Raw genomic sequence first — 17,439 nt, 5'->3', positions numbered from 1 at the left:
TGTCTTACAATCGTTATACGATAATACATTGTAGAATAAGTCTAAACTTTGAATAATGTAATCGTTATATTGAATAATTGTGTATCCTCTATTTTGGTGTAATTAAACAATTATTATTAACAAATTATCGTCATATATTCCTGTCCATTAAAAACTGTAAGATACGTAATGTGTATTACAATATATAAAAGTCATTTTAATAAAATGACCGAGTGCATCGATATAATTCGCTCTGCAATTGATGAAATAGCTGTTCTGCGTGTAAAACTATTCTACTACGACATTGTATAAGTACATAATATTTTATATATATGTATATATATATATATATGTATATATATATGTATATATAAAATTCGAGATTAAAAAACATTATATACAACTAGAAAACTATCCGAGATTCTTATAAGTCATCAGAATGAAATAACTCATTTCATTATGTTTCATTCGATCTTTAGCGTACAAATTTCAGAATTAATACTAGCTTGTACAATAATCAGAACAGGTATGTGAGGCAGTTTTAAAGTTGACACGTGTCTCTTATGTGTATATCGATATTTAACACTTTGGTTTCCATCTCCGCTCTTACTCGAAATTCACGACGCGCTTACAAACACGAATCCTTCTATTTCTTTCTACCGTAAAATATAAATAATGAAAAAAAATTTTAATTAATATATGTGTAAAAAAAAACACATTTTATATACACAATTTATTTTCTCCATTAATTAAATTGCTAAACTGCTTTAAAAAAAAACAATGTTTATTTTTGATACTTATATTTTTAACACCGAGCAGCAAAAATGAGTTAAAAATTTATTTTTAAAAATGTCTTGTCGCAAAAGAGATTAAAACTTGATTAAAATTCTAAAATTAAATTTATCGCATATACAGATTCAATAAGAATCGTTTCAAACATGTCGCAAATTTTCTTGCGATGTACATGAAATCGTCGTAATTAAAAATTTGTTATTGCAAAATATTAGCCAGACATTATTGCACGCGGCATAATATTTTATACATGATTATTGCCATTATTCTGTAAGTTATTATTTGTCACTAATGCGCACAAAAGTGCATTGCATCAATTTTTATCTGCCAATATCCAGATAAATTGCGAGATATGTAGCAAATGGAAGACTGTAGTATTATTATATAAGCTCAATAATAAATCCGAATACATATACACAAAAATTGCAAATTGTATAAAAATTTTTAAAAGTCGAGATTCGAAGATACCGTAACTCTAAAAAAGATAGGCATTGTCTAATAATATAAAGTCGAAAATAGCATAAACCACTGATGATACTTACTTTAGAAAAAATGATAAATGAAATTGATTGTCTTCTTTGTAAAGCGTTGTCGAAAATACGTTTTGATGAATGATTATGAATCTATATTTACAAACTATGCGATAATATTATTTTTGATTTTACACGATAAAATAAGAAAATCCTTAATTCTATAATATAAATAGGATGAGAATGGAAAGAGTTTTTATGAAAGTTACTGACAATGAGAAAAAAGATGAAAAAGACTACTAGAACTCTGTGTGATCTGCGATAGAGATCTTCAGATCTTAAGTACATTAATTTCACATACACGTCAGTCAGGTAAATTCATCCTGAGAGTGAAGGGACATCCTTCATTACGATTGTGCGAATTATATATTTTATCAAATGGCATAAATGTTTAAATTATATATTGCAGAATCTCTGTACATCAAATCAATTTAACAACTCTTTTCAACAATTACGCCGTTTTCAAAATAGTTTCATCGTGTCACATAGAATTTACGGTCTATATAATCAAAAATAATATTGCAAAATGATTTAAATCAGAGAAAGAGAGAGAGAAAAAAGAAACAAAAAGAGAGAAAAAGAGAGTGCGAATTGTGGCTCTTCAAGACTTAAAGTTGACGTCTCTCTTATAGAGACGTCATTTTTGCAGTGTAACGCGATGCAACGTTAGTAGAGATCTGTCGCATCGATCCTGCATCAAGTAAAGCTCTGAAACGGGCAGAATCGCAATGCTTGCCCATTTTTTATTATTAATTATCTTTTATAATTAAGCAAAACCGTCCGCAATCTCTCACGGATACAACTGCGATATAATTATCGAAATAATATAATTAATACGAATATCTGAAATTATTACAACCTGAAAAGACAAACAATCGGAAAAACATTATAGTAATGCACATTGTATAAAAATTGCAGCTTCTTCAAATTTTTATATTCATAATATTTTCTTTTTGCTGAATCGAACTCGTCTAGCACTATCAAAAATAGTACTTTTTTCATTAAGATGTCCCTATCTGAGGTGACATTATCACTCATTTTTTCCTCTAAGATCTACGACATCACTTACCGTTTAAAATTGGTTAAATAGCAAATGGTTCTATAAGGCCCAATCTATCATCTGGTCTCCAATAAGAGACATACAGCTGACATACATTGCTATATCATAACTACATCAGATTACCGTGTCCTGATAAGCAGGTGGTCCGCTGAGGACAAACTGTTGCTGACTCTGCCTGACGACGTCGGTGCGATTCGGCACTTGCGGCGTCGCCCTGACACCGTGGTAGTTACTGTAGCTGGACCTAGCACTGGCCGGCCGATTGCTGTAGAGCTCCTCCAGGTCCTCGCCGTTCAGACTCTGCGTGCTGGTCTGCTGGAACGTGGGATTGCTCTGGCCCTGCCATTGCATGGCACTGAGGTCACCGGAGGTGACCTGCCAATTGTCAGTGAGATTCCGGGTGGAACTGGTGGTCGCCTGTTGCTGGTCCCAAGCACTAGCTGGCGGACTCTGGCTAGGCGGAAAACCGGACGACGCGTTCGAGTAGTTGTTGGAGGACTCCTGGTTCGGTGGCGGCGGCGACGGCCACAGGTTCGGTGACGACACCGCCATGTTGACCGCTTCCGGCTGCCAGTTCCGGTCGACGGGATTGTTACGTTCCCGGTCCCAACCGCCGATGGTGATCCGGTCGTAGTTGAGCGGGCGATCACCCTGCGACAGCGTGCTCACGTTTTGATTCGTCAGGATGCCGATGCCAGTGTTGGCGTACAGGTTCTCCTGGTGGTCCATGATACGGTTCACCGGGTTCTTGCGACGTGACTGACGCACCGAGCTGCGTCGCGTGTTAGAACGTCGCGTGCCGTCCCGCGAGATCACGGAACGTCGCTTCACCCGGCGAGGCGTCATCGGCTTCGGCGACACGCTGCTGTCGTCCTGGGGCTCCGGCGGCTCCGGCTGCGAGTACTCGATGCTGTACAGCGGCCGCGGTTGTTTCTTCTTCCGCTTAGTTCGTACTGTCGGAGAAACAGAGAGAAAGAGAGAGACGCGGTCAGAGAGAGAGAGAGAAAGGTTCCGCAACGTGATGTCTTTATTTCCGTTCATTTGCAATTATATAATTGCTAATAAAATGATCGTATTAAGAATTATAAAGCCAAAAATCAATTATGCGATATGTAATATTTGATAAGTGCTGTGTGTTAAAACAATAAGAATTATTATATAATTTAAAAACTTTCCATCGCGCAAAAATATTTGTACCAGCGTGTGTTAAATGTGTGAATATCTTGTTTATTTTACCTTAAAATTTTGTGATAACTTTTAGTATTATTTTTGTTAATGTATTTGTATCCTAAAAAATCCTGTTTTATTAAATTGCTAACTTTATTATATCAATATTCTTTTAGACTGAAATATAACATATTTATTTATATAAATAATAGTCTCTGTATGTAATATAAATATAATTTTTTTTTTTTGCAAATAATATTTGTATTGTGAAATATGTCATCAGAATTCCAAAAGATTAGACGTTCAGTTGAAACTACAGATTTAATGATGACTAAGAAATGTAGAAAAAAAGATTCCCCATAAACCGCACAGTAGGAAATTGTTAGAACAGGAAAAAAAAGAGAGAGTGAAGGGTTAATAAATAAAAAAGCAAGCAAATAGTAGCATTGCATATTTATTGTTCCCAATTAACTGCACCAAAGTAAATAAATGTGATACAGTAATAAAATACAAAATTAATAATAACGATCTTAAAAAAAGAAAAAGATAAATATGCATTACAAACTCGAGATGCTCAATAGAGACTTTATTTGATCCAAAATATAAATCTGAAGTGACAAAGAAACCTTGTGTCATTTTTCTTCACTTTGTTTGAAAAAGAAGTCATTTATCTTTTTATTTAAAGAGTGCCATCATAGAGAAAAATAAGCATATTCCATATTCAATAAATAAATTTTTCTATCATCACTAATATATTTTCATATAAGTAACTATGTAAAATATGTACAACATTATACACGTTTAATATAATTTTCATCTCTACTTATGCTCTATAAATAAGATTGTGTATTATATAAGTGTAACTATCTTTCTCTCTTTCTCAAAAATAAGAATCGTATTACATATGCGTCCACACATTATTCTAAAAAAAATATCTAATTTATAAATATAATTATTATTTCTTTTTTTTTTTAATGTGTAAATATAAAATTTAAGAGAAAGAGAGAGTTGTAAACTATATCTATATTTCTCTCTTATAGAGCAGTCTTTTCTATATAATCGACATAATAATTAATTACACTAACTACTTCCTGATTTACACGAAACACTAATGTAATTTAGTGAAAACATATTTTTTGTGATGTCACTTCAGATTTCGTATCAAATTATTATATAACATAACGCAAAAAATCAATCACTTATATGAGAAACGTCAAAGTGGATAGGAAATTGTTCTAAATTTTGTGTTTACCAGAGATGCCTTGAAATGTTTACATTCCTTAGTCTTGAAAGAAAAATTCCGTCTTAAAAATATTCCCATATATAGTGAATAATTTACCTAATAATTACCGTGATCGATTACGACTTAATCTATACATTTAGATACACTGCGTATTCGTTCTACAAAGACGACTACGACGAAAACTTTAAGGGATACGAAAATATATACTTGACACTCTGCTAAATTAAAAATACAAAAAAACTACCACAACTACCATGCACTACTAACAAAAGGGAGATCGTTAGTACGATTCATCAATTTTTTTCATCTTTTGCGAGAATGAGATAATTGCAGCTAACTGTGCAGTTAACTGGGTTAACTGAAATCAGAACGCAACGAATGACATATGTATATTTAAATATTTATCGAGCATGACTGTCATCATTAAACATTGTAGCTCAGCATATCAGCTTTTGTAATTAAATTAAAGATCAATCATTTTAAGAATTATTTGACGAACCGTGTTATAAGTTTCTTCTGATATTTTCTTTCAATTTTCTTTCAATAATATTTTATCGAAAATCATACGATTTTTTTGCAACGTATATGAATTTATTGTAATTAGAAATTAATTGTTATTATAAAAAAAACACAATGCAGATTTTATATAAAATTTGCAAAACAAAACATTTTTAAGAATTTTTTTATAATCTTGATGTATGTTCAAAATAAATAGATAATGATAATTATACGCAGTTTGAAAAGCGTTTATGTTTATATATACATACATCTGTATACAATATATAAACTGTTTATTTAGACTTGCGAAAAGAGAAAAGAATCGACAAGTCGCATATTATGTTCTCATTTAAATCTTTTACTATCCTACAATAAAAATTGTTCATAGCACCGGGTCAAACTCAAAACTGAACTCTTAAATAAGCTAATTAAAAAGCAGTCTAATAGTTTCATAGAGTATCAGCTTTTAAAGTCCTTATCTATTCATGTATCTATGTCTGGCATACAACAAAGTTCTATAGAAATGGATTATTTTTGACACACACATAGAGAAAATCTAGAAAGAATATATTCTTAGTGTCTAGAAAGAATATTAGTGCAAAACAATGTAGGTTTCGTCAATTTCTTATACAAACTTTAAAAAACTGGTATTAGATAAAGCTATAGGTGAAACTTCACGTTTAAATAAGACGTTCTAGTCATGCTTTTACCACAAATACGTTCCTCTATGTAAAGTGAATGATCTCTCTCGATTTTAATTTGAATTTTTAATCAATTTTTATATATTATAGAGAGATAAAAATATTCCATGTGTGATATTAAACAACTTCTATATATATATATCACAGTACATACATCAAGACGTACTCGTTGATCTATGCTAGGAGAGCACAATACGTGTAAACCATTTATAAAATAAATAATTCACAGTTATCATCCATATACTCTCTTATGTAAATTTTCTGTACAAACAAACGACGTCTTCTAGCCTCTCCCGAACAATTAATCTTACTACTATCATTAAGATGGTGGCCATGATAAAATTAGTCAATTTTATCGTATGTGTCATCACAGCATTAATACCTTAATTATTCATTTGTGTATATGTATCAAATTTGTAAAAGGAGTTAATGATAAATTTGTGTTTTATGTGTATGATGTGAACCTACCCTATATATATAAATAAGCAACATTTACAAATTAGTGGATAAATCACACTGCACTGATTGTACGTATGAACGAGCAAAATGCTACTGAACACACACAGTTCGACAGTCAGTCGGTTATTTCGATGCAAGATACGATGAAAGAACACCGTTAATGAGTTATACAATGTTATGCAGAAAAGTACTCGTGATTTTTTTTCTAGACCGACGAAGATCAGGGTCACATCTACACTACTACAAGGCTAATTAATACAACTAATTGTTCCATCTATTTGGCAAGTATAGGAATTATAATGTTACACGTACCGCACGTGGACGTCGTATATGCGGCAGTATAGAAGTTCGTATAAGCTATACAATTTTCGTAACTCTTCTCGCTATAATAAGAGAGCAGAAGACCGGTAGGGACTTTCGCAGGCAATTTCATCTGCCGATCGTGATTCGAAAAGAAGCATCATCATCGACACACAAGTTGTTTCCAGAGAAACGAGTGATCGTGTGCAAAAAAAAAAAAAAAAATACCGTCGAAGAGTCTTTCGTCTTTTAGAAGTTACTCGCGTACAGAGACACGGGTCGGCTGTCTCGTTTCGACCTAGACGACGACCTGTCGAGCTCGCTCGACGCTCGACTCTGGTCAACGGCCAATCTCGGGTCGGAGTGAAACGATCTCAGAGGCTGATCGCGCACGTGATCGATGAAGACTCGTCGTGGTTTGACGGCGGGATTCCTGGCTTGCTTCGTCGCGATCGGACGAGACGACCTGATACGCGCGACCGGACTGTACTTGACAGAGTGAGGATAGTACAGGTTATTTTTCTGATATCTCAGCTTAGCGGAGCTGTCCAGGGTCTCGTCGTACTCGTCGTACATGGGCGACACGGGCCGCTGCAAGTGATCCAACGGATTCGCGTAATCGACCGAGGAGTCCGGGTTCTGAAAATCGCGACTCGACGAGCGACTGCTATTGCTGCGGATCGTGTCGTTCCTGACGAAGCTGCTTTTGCCGCGCGCGGAACCCAGCAGCTTCTCGCCGCCGTGTTTCGGAAAGCTCGATTCGCGATAGGCGGAGTGTTGAGAGCTAGTTGTGCCGGTCGAGTAATGATTTTGTGCGGAATTTTTGTGGGAATATGCGGGTGGTGGAAGAGCCGAGTAGCTAACGTACATAGGATGCAACGGCGTGTGGCCTGCCAGCCCAAAGTCATCGCCTCCGACAAAGTCAACTGAAATATCATCCAAGAATCCATCGCATTAGGTCGAGGTTTGACTGACGACAGGCGGGAGATATAAGTTAATGATCGGTCGAAGAAATATTTTACGAAGAAGAAATATCGCATCTCTCGAATCGCGAAGTTCATAGATGTAATATTTGGTCCTATTACATGGCACAGTCTGCTTAATATATATTTTGCCTTCAATTATATTCATAAATATCTTTGCTGCAGAGAAATACCACATATATAACATTAAGACATAATGTCATTCCTAGATACTAAAATATATCATCGTTCATGCTAAGATAAAGAAATGCTACTTGAGCAATGTCATATAGTAACAATAATGCCAATAATATAATAGATACAAATCACAAATCGCAAGATGCAAAAAGTTTTATAACGCTACATGTTAAAACATAATAGTACACTCTGTAGCGTCATGAACGTACTATGAAAAATTATTTATTCGTGCCAAAAGATATAGACAAATATATATGTTGCGTGCAATTAATGAACATGATTAAGCGGACTTACCAAGATGGAGGATCAAATCCACCAATGAAATCAACTGTAACCGATAACCCTCTTTTCAAGCAATAATAAATAATCGCGTGTACTTACACATAATTAGTGATCAAAGATAATTTGTCAAAAATAAGTTTATATTCCTAATAATAAGTAAATTTAAAAGAATATACTCTTACTAAAAAAAAATACTAAATTTTTCCATAGTTTCAGTGCAAAGTACATGTGCTATTGTGCATTTAAAAATATATCCACTCTGTATCTTCATATATATATATATATATATATATATATATATATATATACACACTCAACAATATTTAATATACACTAACAAAAGTAAACTTCATAAAATAAATTAATAAAAACCTAACATTTATAATTATAATTAATAACCTACCATACATACAAAATAATAATGTAGCTTTTGCTTTTTAAAGTGCATTCAATTTGTAAAAAAAGATAATTAGAAAAAAATAATCTTATTCATATCCTTAATAATTTTCCACCAAAATATGGAATATTTAAATTCACAATAATTGTAAATCATATAATAAATATCATGATTAAATATTGCCATTTTTTACTTCTCTACAGATGAAATGATAGTTAATGCCTACACTTTTTCTGTTATCAAAAATATGCTGTTGAAATATAATAACCATATCCTGCTCTCAGTTGCTTATCGTAAACCACAAGCAAAGTATGACAAATCATTAATTTTTATATTAAGGAAATATTACAAATAAAGTCTTTATAACATGAAAGAAAAAATGCACTTGTTCTCATTAAACTTTTAAATATAAATCTTTCAGATATTCTTGATTGTATCCTGATATAATTAGAAATAGAAACCATAAACCGTCTCTAAACTAACTTAAAATATAACTGCTAAATATATACTTACAGCTATCATCTTCTTCAAGGAACACTTTACTGAGACAGATTCCGCCGACAATCGCCATAAACTAAAACATATAAAACGAACTTTTGTATTAATGAAAAACAATAAACAATAATAATATACATAATTTGTACAGCTGTTATGACATTATTACAAAACATTGCATTATATGATAATTCATTTTTCACTTACACCTAAAATACATTGTGTTGCAGCATGTAAAATTTCTATCACTTCATAGTCCAGCACGCAATCTGTTACATTAGTGGGACGTGCAGGTCTAAAGAGCTCTGGTTCCGTAACATCGTAAACAGCTTTGCATCCTGGCCCATTTATATGCCACCAAGAGAAACTACCAGTACCCAGGTTGAGAATGTCGTTATTCTGAAAGATAATATTGTAATATTATATCTACTATGTTTATATAACAATTTATTGTACTGCATAAAGATTTATGATATCTGATACAAACATTCAAATGCAATATATTGAGATGCTATATGTAATTATATGCATTCTCTACTTACTTTGTCCAGTATCCCTACGCTGAGGTAGAAGCATATTATAAATACGTTCCATCCTAGCCATAATATATTCCATATACAATACTGAAACACAAAATTAAAATAATTTAAAAAAATATATATATATGTTTGTAATTAATACAATATAAAAAATATATACGACTCTTTACTTGTTTTTACATACAATAATTTTTATATAAAAAAAACACAATTTATTCAATTCTTTTCCACAATATTTGCTAAAATTATTTATATATACTAAAAATAATTATACATACCGATATAATATATTTAGGTCTATATTGAAAGGCCCCAAAGAATCCTAGAATCACGAAGATAATGTTGAAGAAGTTGACCAGTATCGGGGCCCACATAAACCCCAGAAAGTCGAAGACTTGACGTTCTATGGTGGTAATCTATAAGTAAAAATATAAAATAATAGATTATATAACTCTCTGCAGAGTATATATTAATAAGCGTGCAACATAGAATGTAATACAAAGTAATATAATCAAGTGACAGAGAGCAAATATCTCAATTTCTGTTGATTCCTTTTTGTGCGTTCTTAATTTACGTCAATTGCCTTATGTTCTAAATACTCAGTTAATTACCCATTCTGAGTCATAGCACTTGTGATAGCACAGCCTAACCATGTACATACATGCATATACATATATATGAAAAATTGTCTTAAGCTTACATCATAAATTTTTTAATATATATATGAAAAAGTTTATTTAAATTCATTGCTGTGTAGTCAATAAAATTTTAAACACATTTCTATACAAGTTCTATATAATCATAAAAATAAATCATACATGTTTATTAATTATCATAACAGATAAAATAATTAAGAAACAAAGAATAAATGTAATGTGTAATTCATATTAAGAAAAAAAAAATATATATATATTACTTTTTTTATATTTTTATTTATGAAATAAATTAAAATTGAAACTTTACTAAAAATCTTTAATAAATTTATTTCATATTTATTTTGTAAATATAGAAAATCACATTAAGCATTATGTAATTATTTAATTATTAAAAAAACTGAATTATTATTTTTAATATTTTAACAGTAATTTGAGAAGAGAAGATTAACTATTTTTGTCATACATTTATTTTCCTACGTTTCTTTCATAAAAATCGTACATTAAAATAAAAAATACAATTATAAAAGTGCTCCGGTTTCACACAGCGGTGTTTATCGAGTAGTATAACAAAATCACGATACGAAACTTTCTTTTTATACTTCGAAAATGCTCCGAGATAAACCGCACGACCCGGGTCGATAAAACCTTAAGATAATTCATAAAAAATTCAAATCGTGATAAGAAGGGAACGTAGTAACGGCATTCTGTGATTTTTTTTTTTCAATACGACGCTCGTATAGCACATTGTGATTAATCGTAGTATCATATCGCGATCGCGAAAATCGGAAGAAAAAGTTAAAGAAATGACAAGTGTGTCGCTGCGTCGTACTACATATTTATATGTATATACATGTGCAAATTAACCAGGAATACATTGCAGCCGAACCGAGCTGGCATTTCCGGATTAACGTGATCCACTCACCAGTTGTAGGCTGCATATCGTCAATAGAAAGTGCCTTCTACTGCAAATTCCCATATCATTTGGCCGCGCTCCGCTCAACGAGCGAGACGATCGGAGGTAATCGCGATCACGAGGATGACGGTGATGAGGAACGAGGTCGACGACGACGACGACGGTGAAGATACTCGCGCGCACCGCATCACCACCTTAGCACTTTCCGATGCGTCGCCGCCATCTTTCGCTTTGCTCCGTGTCGCTCACGCGGACACTTGTTCCCTATCCCTTACCACGCGGAACCCCGTCCGTCTGCTCCGCAAGCTGCGACTGCTATTCACTAATGGCCTGCATGCACCGTGCATTCACCGTAGTCAGGCATCCGCAACGCGCGTACACACACGTTCCACGTCACGGTCCGCAAAAGACTGCCACCACCACCGCGCCATGCAACGCGCGTCTCCCCCCTCCCTGCCGCGGAGCACAGCTGAGAGAGGTCACGTGACACGGCACCTGACGCGCGCTGTCAATCACCTGTCACCCGGGGTTTCATTAAGAATAATAAATATGTACGTACGCGCATATAAAACGAATTTTTTTTATCTCAAAAAATAGATACGAATACAAGATGTAAAGATCTTGATATACTATGCAATTGTATTCAATATATATGTATATTAAAAAAAGGATAAGAATTATAAATTTGTGTAAGCGTAGGGTACTGAAATATTTTGATACGCTTCTGCGAACGCGTCTATCAGTCTGCGGTTTGAATTCTCTCGTCCCATCGGAGAAGAAATGTGTTTTTATGTAAAAATTATTTCTCTAGTTGAAAGAGTTTTATTAGTTTTATTAAGAGATAAATACTGCAATGAAAGTCTTCTGAACAGTTTCTTGAGCAAACATTCTAGCAAACATTCCTATGGCAAATCCTATCAATGATTTTAGATGTCGGGATGGGTGTTTCTTTATTAAATAAAATGTCATTTATTTAAAAAAGAAATTAGCTAAACAAATATCCTTAAGAGAGAACAAAGAATAAGGCTTTCTCGTTAGCAATAAATTATTATAGCTTATTTACGATAGTTTAAACATATATATTTTTAAATAAACAAACTTCTATTTATTGTAATATATTTCTCACATTCTATTTCTTTCTTCTTTTTCTCTCTAAAAGCTTGATTACATATTTACTTTATTTTAAGTATGAAAAAAATACAAAAGTATATTAAATAATAAACAAATATTCTTTATATCATATCATATCTGATATAATATTCGATATCATAATCATATCACAAATCGCTACATTCATGCTATAAATGTCCAAATAAAAACATTGTGTATACATGTGGTATTTAATCTCTTTCATTAATTTATTATAAAAAGTATTTATTCAAATATTATTTTTGCTTTAATAATATAGAAATTGTTATATGCAATTTGCAATGCAAGAATAATTGATAACAGCTGTGACATCTTTTGATCTTCGAAGATAAATTAAGCTTCTAGCGTCAAGACTGTCGAAATTGCTACAAATTCTTTGTCTGCCGTGCTTTTATTTATGCACATGTATCTTCGAAGACGGTAAACTTTTACTTAAAAAAATATATTATCTATGTTTAATTGAATAATATGTATAAGAATTTCAAAAATTAATATATAAAAGATAATATGTTTATGTTATACTAAATTTATGTTATATTAAAAAATTCACTTCTAATAATTTTGATGCATTTGATTAAAAAGATAGATCTTTTGCTTTTGTCAAGTTAGATAATGGATTGGCAATATTTTGACATATTTAATGAGATAATTACAAGGAAAGGTTATATGTGATTTTTAGAAGATTGCGATCATCATCGCACATTACTGGAGAATGAAAAAAAACATAAACTCAAAAAAGCGAAACGTTTATTGGATCGAGGAGACTCCAAAATCATCAACAGCTTTCCGAAAGCTCAGAAAAACAAAAACGATTCTGCATGGCAAACCTCCTGGGGTTCTAGCACACACATTTTTTCAACGAGAATTAATCAAGCGAGGTGCACTTGCAGAAAGCGTAAAAGCAGACGTTCTCAGATTTCTAGAGAAGGTCACTTATCAGATATCACGAGTCCTTAATTTGCCAGATTAAAATTGATTCTAATTTCAATTTTATTTTTAATTTTAATTTTAATTAATTTTAATTTTGATTTACCAAATTAAAATTAATTTACATTGATTAATCCAACAAATTAATTTTTATTAAAACTCACACGTTTTTATTTTTATTTAATGACACAAATGTGATTATTTGATTCTGATTTTTATATCATAAAGTACACTCGTCAAAAAAATCATCGCAACACGTAATTAATATCAAAATTTAGCATAAATTCAAATAAGCGTATCTCCACGAAAAATTTTCATATTTCAAAAAATTTTTTTTTGTTTTAAAGGGTAAAGTCTCTACTTTAAGGAACTTTCGTTCGATTTTGATTTTATTCTCTCCCCCTTTCTCCATCCATTTAAAAGGAGGGACGTGTTTTTTTTTTTCAAAAAATTGCATAGTTTGACGAACTCTACAGAGTGTATTAAATTTTTTTCGCAAATATCATCATAACTATCGTAAAGTATGGACTTTTCTCTACAAATTTTTAAAAAAATTGAATACCGTACGATTTTTTTTCGCAAAGTTACAGCATATCAAAGTTACCTATGCATTTTTGCCTATATATTTAATTACCGCCAACATTAGCATTACCCGAAGACGAAGCAGAAATACACAATTTTAAATACGAACCTATATCCCTGCCCCAACACACACACACACACACACACACACACACACGATGGGCAAAATCTGACCAGCAACTTCCCCGTAGTGCCCATCGGATAATGCTAATGTTGGCGGTAATTGAATACATAGGCATAAATACATAGATAATTTTGATATGCTGTAACTTCGCGAGAAAAAATCGTACGGTATTCAATTTTTTTTTTAATTTGTAGAGAAAAGTCCATATTTTACGATAGTTATGATGATATTTGTGAAAAAAATTTAGTACACTCCGTAGAATTCGTCAAACTATGCAATTTTTTGAAAAAAAAACACGTCCCTCCTTTTAAAGGGATGGAGAAAGGGGGAGAGAATAAAATCAAAATTGAACGAAAGTTCCTTAAAGTAGAGACTTTACCCTTTAAAACAAAAAAAAATTTTTGAAATACGACAATTTTTCGCGGAGATACGCTTATTTGAATTTATGCTAAATTTTGATATTAATTACGTATTGCGATAATTTTTTTGACGAGTATATATTCATAATAAAAAAAATATCATCACACACGCATATTTCGCGTTAAATATGCGGTTTACATAATGCATACACATCGGATTTTCCGCAGGTACGGCTCTGTTAAGGTGTAACGAGGGCACGTTTCGCGTGCGCAAGGTATACGGAGATGGCAATTGCACGTTTAGGGCAATCAGTTACATTTTGTGGCGGAACGAGGAAGAGCACCAATCGCTCCGAACTATGGTCAGTCCAATGATTAACGTAAACGTTATTTAATCGTGTAAATTATGATTCGGTGTAAATATCATAAGAGACAAAGATCGCGTCACGAAATCAAAAATCTCGTCTCGCGACGAGATACGCAGTTTAATGATCGAAAAGATGTCATATGTATATCGTTTAAGCGCTCTTTAAACGTCATCTGTTACGAGTGTTGACAGTTCGATTTATATGGTAATTGATTTACGACGGTGCATGTAAGACATGTGTGGGTCGTTTGACAGGTTGTGCGACACATTAGGGACAATTGGCGGGAATACGGCCCGTTCGTGATGGCCGAGTGGAACATTTCGGATCGCCAAGAATACTACGATTACATGAATCCGGTGGGAACGTTCGCCAGCGAGCTGGAATGCACGGTGGCCACGAAGCTCCATCGCATGAATCTCTCGATCTATCGCGAACTCGCTGGCGGATACGAGCTCGAATTGATCTTCCACAATCGCGTTAACGTCAACTACGAGACCGCGAGGCTCCTCTTCACCGGATGCTCCGAAAGTGGTCATTACGATGTGCTTTTACCCGATTCGATATCGAGCTTTTACGTTAGTCGATACGCGAGTTAGCGAAAAATGAATAAAAGTTGAGATTTTTCATTTTCAATAGCAGAGATTGAATAGACGACAAATTTCGGTGTTCACTCTCTTTCTTTGACAACTTTTGTTATATATTGTGCATTTTGTAATATTTTATATAATTTTTGTGTGGAAAATATATAAGGAAAGCATACATGATACTTTGAATTTATTGGGATTATTGATATTTATATTTTTGTAAACGTAGGGTTGTGCAATTTAATGTTTCAATTTGTTATCTCTTTATTCAATAATATAAACAAATATATAGGAAAATGAGATCTATACACATAAGATTATAGAGTAAAAGAGTGTTTGATATAAAAATAGCAAAAAAATGTGAAAACAATATTATTTTCATTGACAGAAAACCATTTTTACATGAAAATTGTACAAGTTTTTAAAATGTAATTCTAATTTTTAATGCTATGATTTGAATAATTTATATGAATAATTAACTGAGATATTGGAACAAATCTACTGATTTACACAAGTCGTGAGAAAGTACTATTTGCTGCTCGTCTTTCAAACGACTATTAAAACTTTTTGTTATCCATCTCGAGCGAATTCGCTGACAGAAAACACGAATTCCCACACTCATGTCGGTGGTCGGCACTGGAATGCTTCACGCTTCATGAGCAAGAACAGAATTTAAAAGGAATAATCGCATCCCTGCGTGTGAAGCCATTGTGTGACCGTCGTTATTGCACTATGGATCATGCAGCTAAAATACACGATCGCATAAAGTCAATTAAAAATTATATAGAGTATTGAAAATTTCACTAAACCAAGCTAATCTAATAATAGATTACATGTTATACAATGTTAAACTGATTAAGTCTAATCTTTAATTGTAATTTATAGATTTATTCAACAGTTCAAATGTCAGTATATTAGCAAAACAAAAACATGAAAATATGAATAACATATTATGCAATTTTAAATACTGATATTTTTTAATACTAAAATTAATATTCAATCAGGTGGTAACGCTGTTTTTTAATTACTAATAAACTACTCTAATTGCGTAATTATTGTAATCAAATTTTTTTAATTTGCCTTTATGTATATATAAAGGCAATATAAAGATAATCTAACATCTATAATTATATAATATAAATTCTCTTGTCTGTTTATTTGACTATGTTTTTGACTGCAAATGTAAATGTTTTTAAAAGTTATCGTTAATTTCTTCAAATTTAATTGCTTCAGATACTCAATATAATATTGATGGATTCAGACTTTAATCATATCAATCAATATTCAGATCTCCACTTACCTTATTCTATAAAATATCTTTGAGTACCAACTAATACGGATAATGCACTGATCCCTGCTGATTGCCTGTACAACTTCCCTGGCCACTTGTTGTTCTTTTTCTCTCGTATAACTACAATACAGTAAATTAATATTAATAAGTCATCGAGAAAACAGCAAATTCTCTTTCCCAATTTTTTTTCGCGAGAAAGCTTACCCGCGTCCTACAACCGGTGAAATTGTCAGGAAGGTGAGGTGACTACTGTGATCGCTCAATTCATGACCCAAGTTTTCCATCAGACCTACATATAAATAAATCACGCGCTATTAACTGACACGGCGTTTATTGTTTAATGCGTGATTTAATGAGCTAATAATTTTATGATGGCTCTTATGAGAGGCTACCCACCAGCGATCGCTGCTCTCGAGCCCAAGTATACATCCTGATTGGATGCAACCGGCGTAACTCCGACAACGTATGCTTTATCGCGACGTAACATCGAAGGCAAAAATGCTAGCATCATCTGCAATAATTAAAAAAATAAAAAACTGAATTTATTGTCGAATAAATTATTAAAAAAACGAGTTTTGAGACAAAAAATATATTTTATATCATTAATTTCTTTATAATTTAGGGTCGAGTATATCATTACGTTATCATTATGTTACGTGTTTTTTTTTCAATATTTTTTATTATCGAACAGAGGACCATTTCATTAATGTATTTTTATATTTTTAAACACGCTCTTTTATTTTTTAAAAGTGTTTTGATCATTAACGAAGATAATTAATTTTTTGATAATTTTATGGTCGCCCTTTACGTTACGTATTTTTTCAACATTTTTTATTATCGAACAGAGGATTATTTTATTAATATTATATATATGCATTTTTTAA

General features: G+C 32.4%; 3 protein-coding genes across 9 annotated transcripts in view; 1 reads left to right on the top strand and 2 right to left on the bottom strand.

Annotated features, from left to right (window-relative positions):
• On the bottom strand, positions 1–11,637 carry Nkain (sodium/potassium-transporting ATPase subunit beta-1-interacting protein). 4 transcript variants are annotated; one of them, XM_083043020.1, is made up of 7 exons: positions 11,181–11,625; positions 9,881–10,018; positions 9,606–9,686; positions 9,271–9,462; positions 9,082–9,142; positions 8,184–8,217; positions 3,175–3,314 (listed from the first exon to the last, which is right to left on the bottom strand). In XM_083043020.1, exons 1-7 carry the CDS (start codon positions 11,232–11,234, stop codon positions 3,305–3,307), a joined length of 570 nt encoding a protein of 189 aa, XP_082899146.1. In that variant the 5' UTR covers positions 11,235–11,625; the 3' UTR covers positions 3,175–3,304. The 4 variants fall into 4 exon arrangements, with proteins under 4 accessions (XP_082899144.1, XP_082899146.1, XP_082899145.1 ...); XM_083043021.1 differs by lacking the exon at positions 3,175–3,314 and adding an exon at positions 7,545–7,655; XM_083043018.1 differs by lacking the exon at positions 8,184–8,217 and having other exon boundaries at positions 1–3,314; positions 11,181–11,637.
• A 1,395-nt stretch (positions 11,638–13,032) lies between these two features.
• On the top strand, positions 13,033–15,441 carry LOC145938764 (uncharacterized). Its single transcript, XM_083042513.1, has 3 exons — positions 13,033–13,198; positions 14,541–14,674; positions 14,935–15,441. Exons 1-3 carry the CDS (start codon positions 13,033–13,035, stop codon positions 15,274–15,276), a joined length of 642 nt encoding a protein of 213 aa, XP_082898639.1. The 3' UTR covers positions 15,277–15,441.
• A 181-nt stretch (positions 15,442–15,622) lies between these two features.
• LOC145939016 (17-beta-hydroxysteroid dehydrogenase 13) overlaps positions 15,623–17,439 on the bottom strand; it is a 79,630-nt gene continuing 77,813 nt past the window's right edge. For all 4 annotated transcript variants that reach the window (XM_083043024.1, XM_083043022.1, XM_083043023.1 and 1 more), the window contains 4 exons: positions 16,952–17,066; positions 16,760–16,844; positions 16,565–16,675; positions 15,623–16,009 (listed from right to left, as the gene is read on the bottom strand). In XM_083043024.1, the coding sequence (XP_082899150.1) occupies positions 15,937–16,009; positions 16,565–16,675; positions 16,760–16,844; positions 16,952–17,066 (384 nt within the window). In that variant the 3' untranslated portion in view covers positions 15,623–15,936. The remainder of the gene's footprint in view (positions 16,010–16,564; positions 16,676–16,759; positions 16,845–16,951; positions 17,067–17,439) is intronic.

Source organism: Prenolepis imparis, unplaced genomic scaffold (assembly GCF_030444845.1).
Source record: "Prenolepis imparis isolate NDT839.2.m4 unplaced genomic scaffold, iyPreImpa1.0 SCAF_7, whole genome shotgun sequence".
Lineage (NCBI taxonomy): Eukaryota > Metazoa > Arthropoda > Insecta > Hymenoptera > Formicidae > Prenolepis > Prenolepis imparis.
The sequence above is the reverse complement of the archived record's forward strand: the minus strand, read 5'-3'. Positions and strand labels throughout refer to the sequence as shown.

Bases quoted from the DNA above. Each gene is read 5' to 3' on its own strand.
- Nkain (XM_083043018.1), bottom strand. From the start codon at position 11,234: ATGGGAATTTGCAGTAGAAGGCACTTTCTATTGACGATATGCAGCCTA. The intron at 10,019-11,180 runs GTGAGTGGATCA...TTTTACTTATAG, and splicing joins CGATATGCAGCCTACAACTG to ATTACCACCATAGAACGTCA. The intron at 9,143-9,270 runs GTAAGTGAAAAA...TATATGTTTTAG, and splicing joins CAACACAATGTATTTTAGGT to TTTATGGCGATTGTCGGCGG.
- LOC145938764 (XM_083042513.1), top strand. From the start codon at position 13,033: ATGAAAAAAAACATAAACTCAAAAAAGCGAAACGTTTATTGGATCGAG. The intron at 13,199-14,540 runs GTGCACTTGCAG...GATTTTCCGCAG, and splicing joins ACGAGAATTAATCAAGCGAG to GTACGGCTCTGTTAAGGTGT. The intron at 14,675-14,934 runs GTCAGTCCAATG...GTCGTTTGACAG, and splicing joins ACCAATCGCTCCGAACTATG to GTTGTGCGACACATTAGGGA.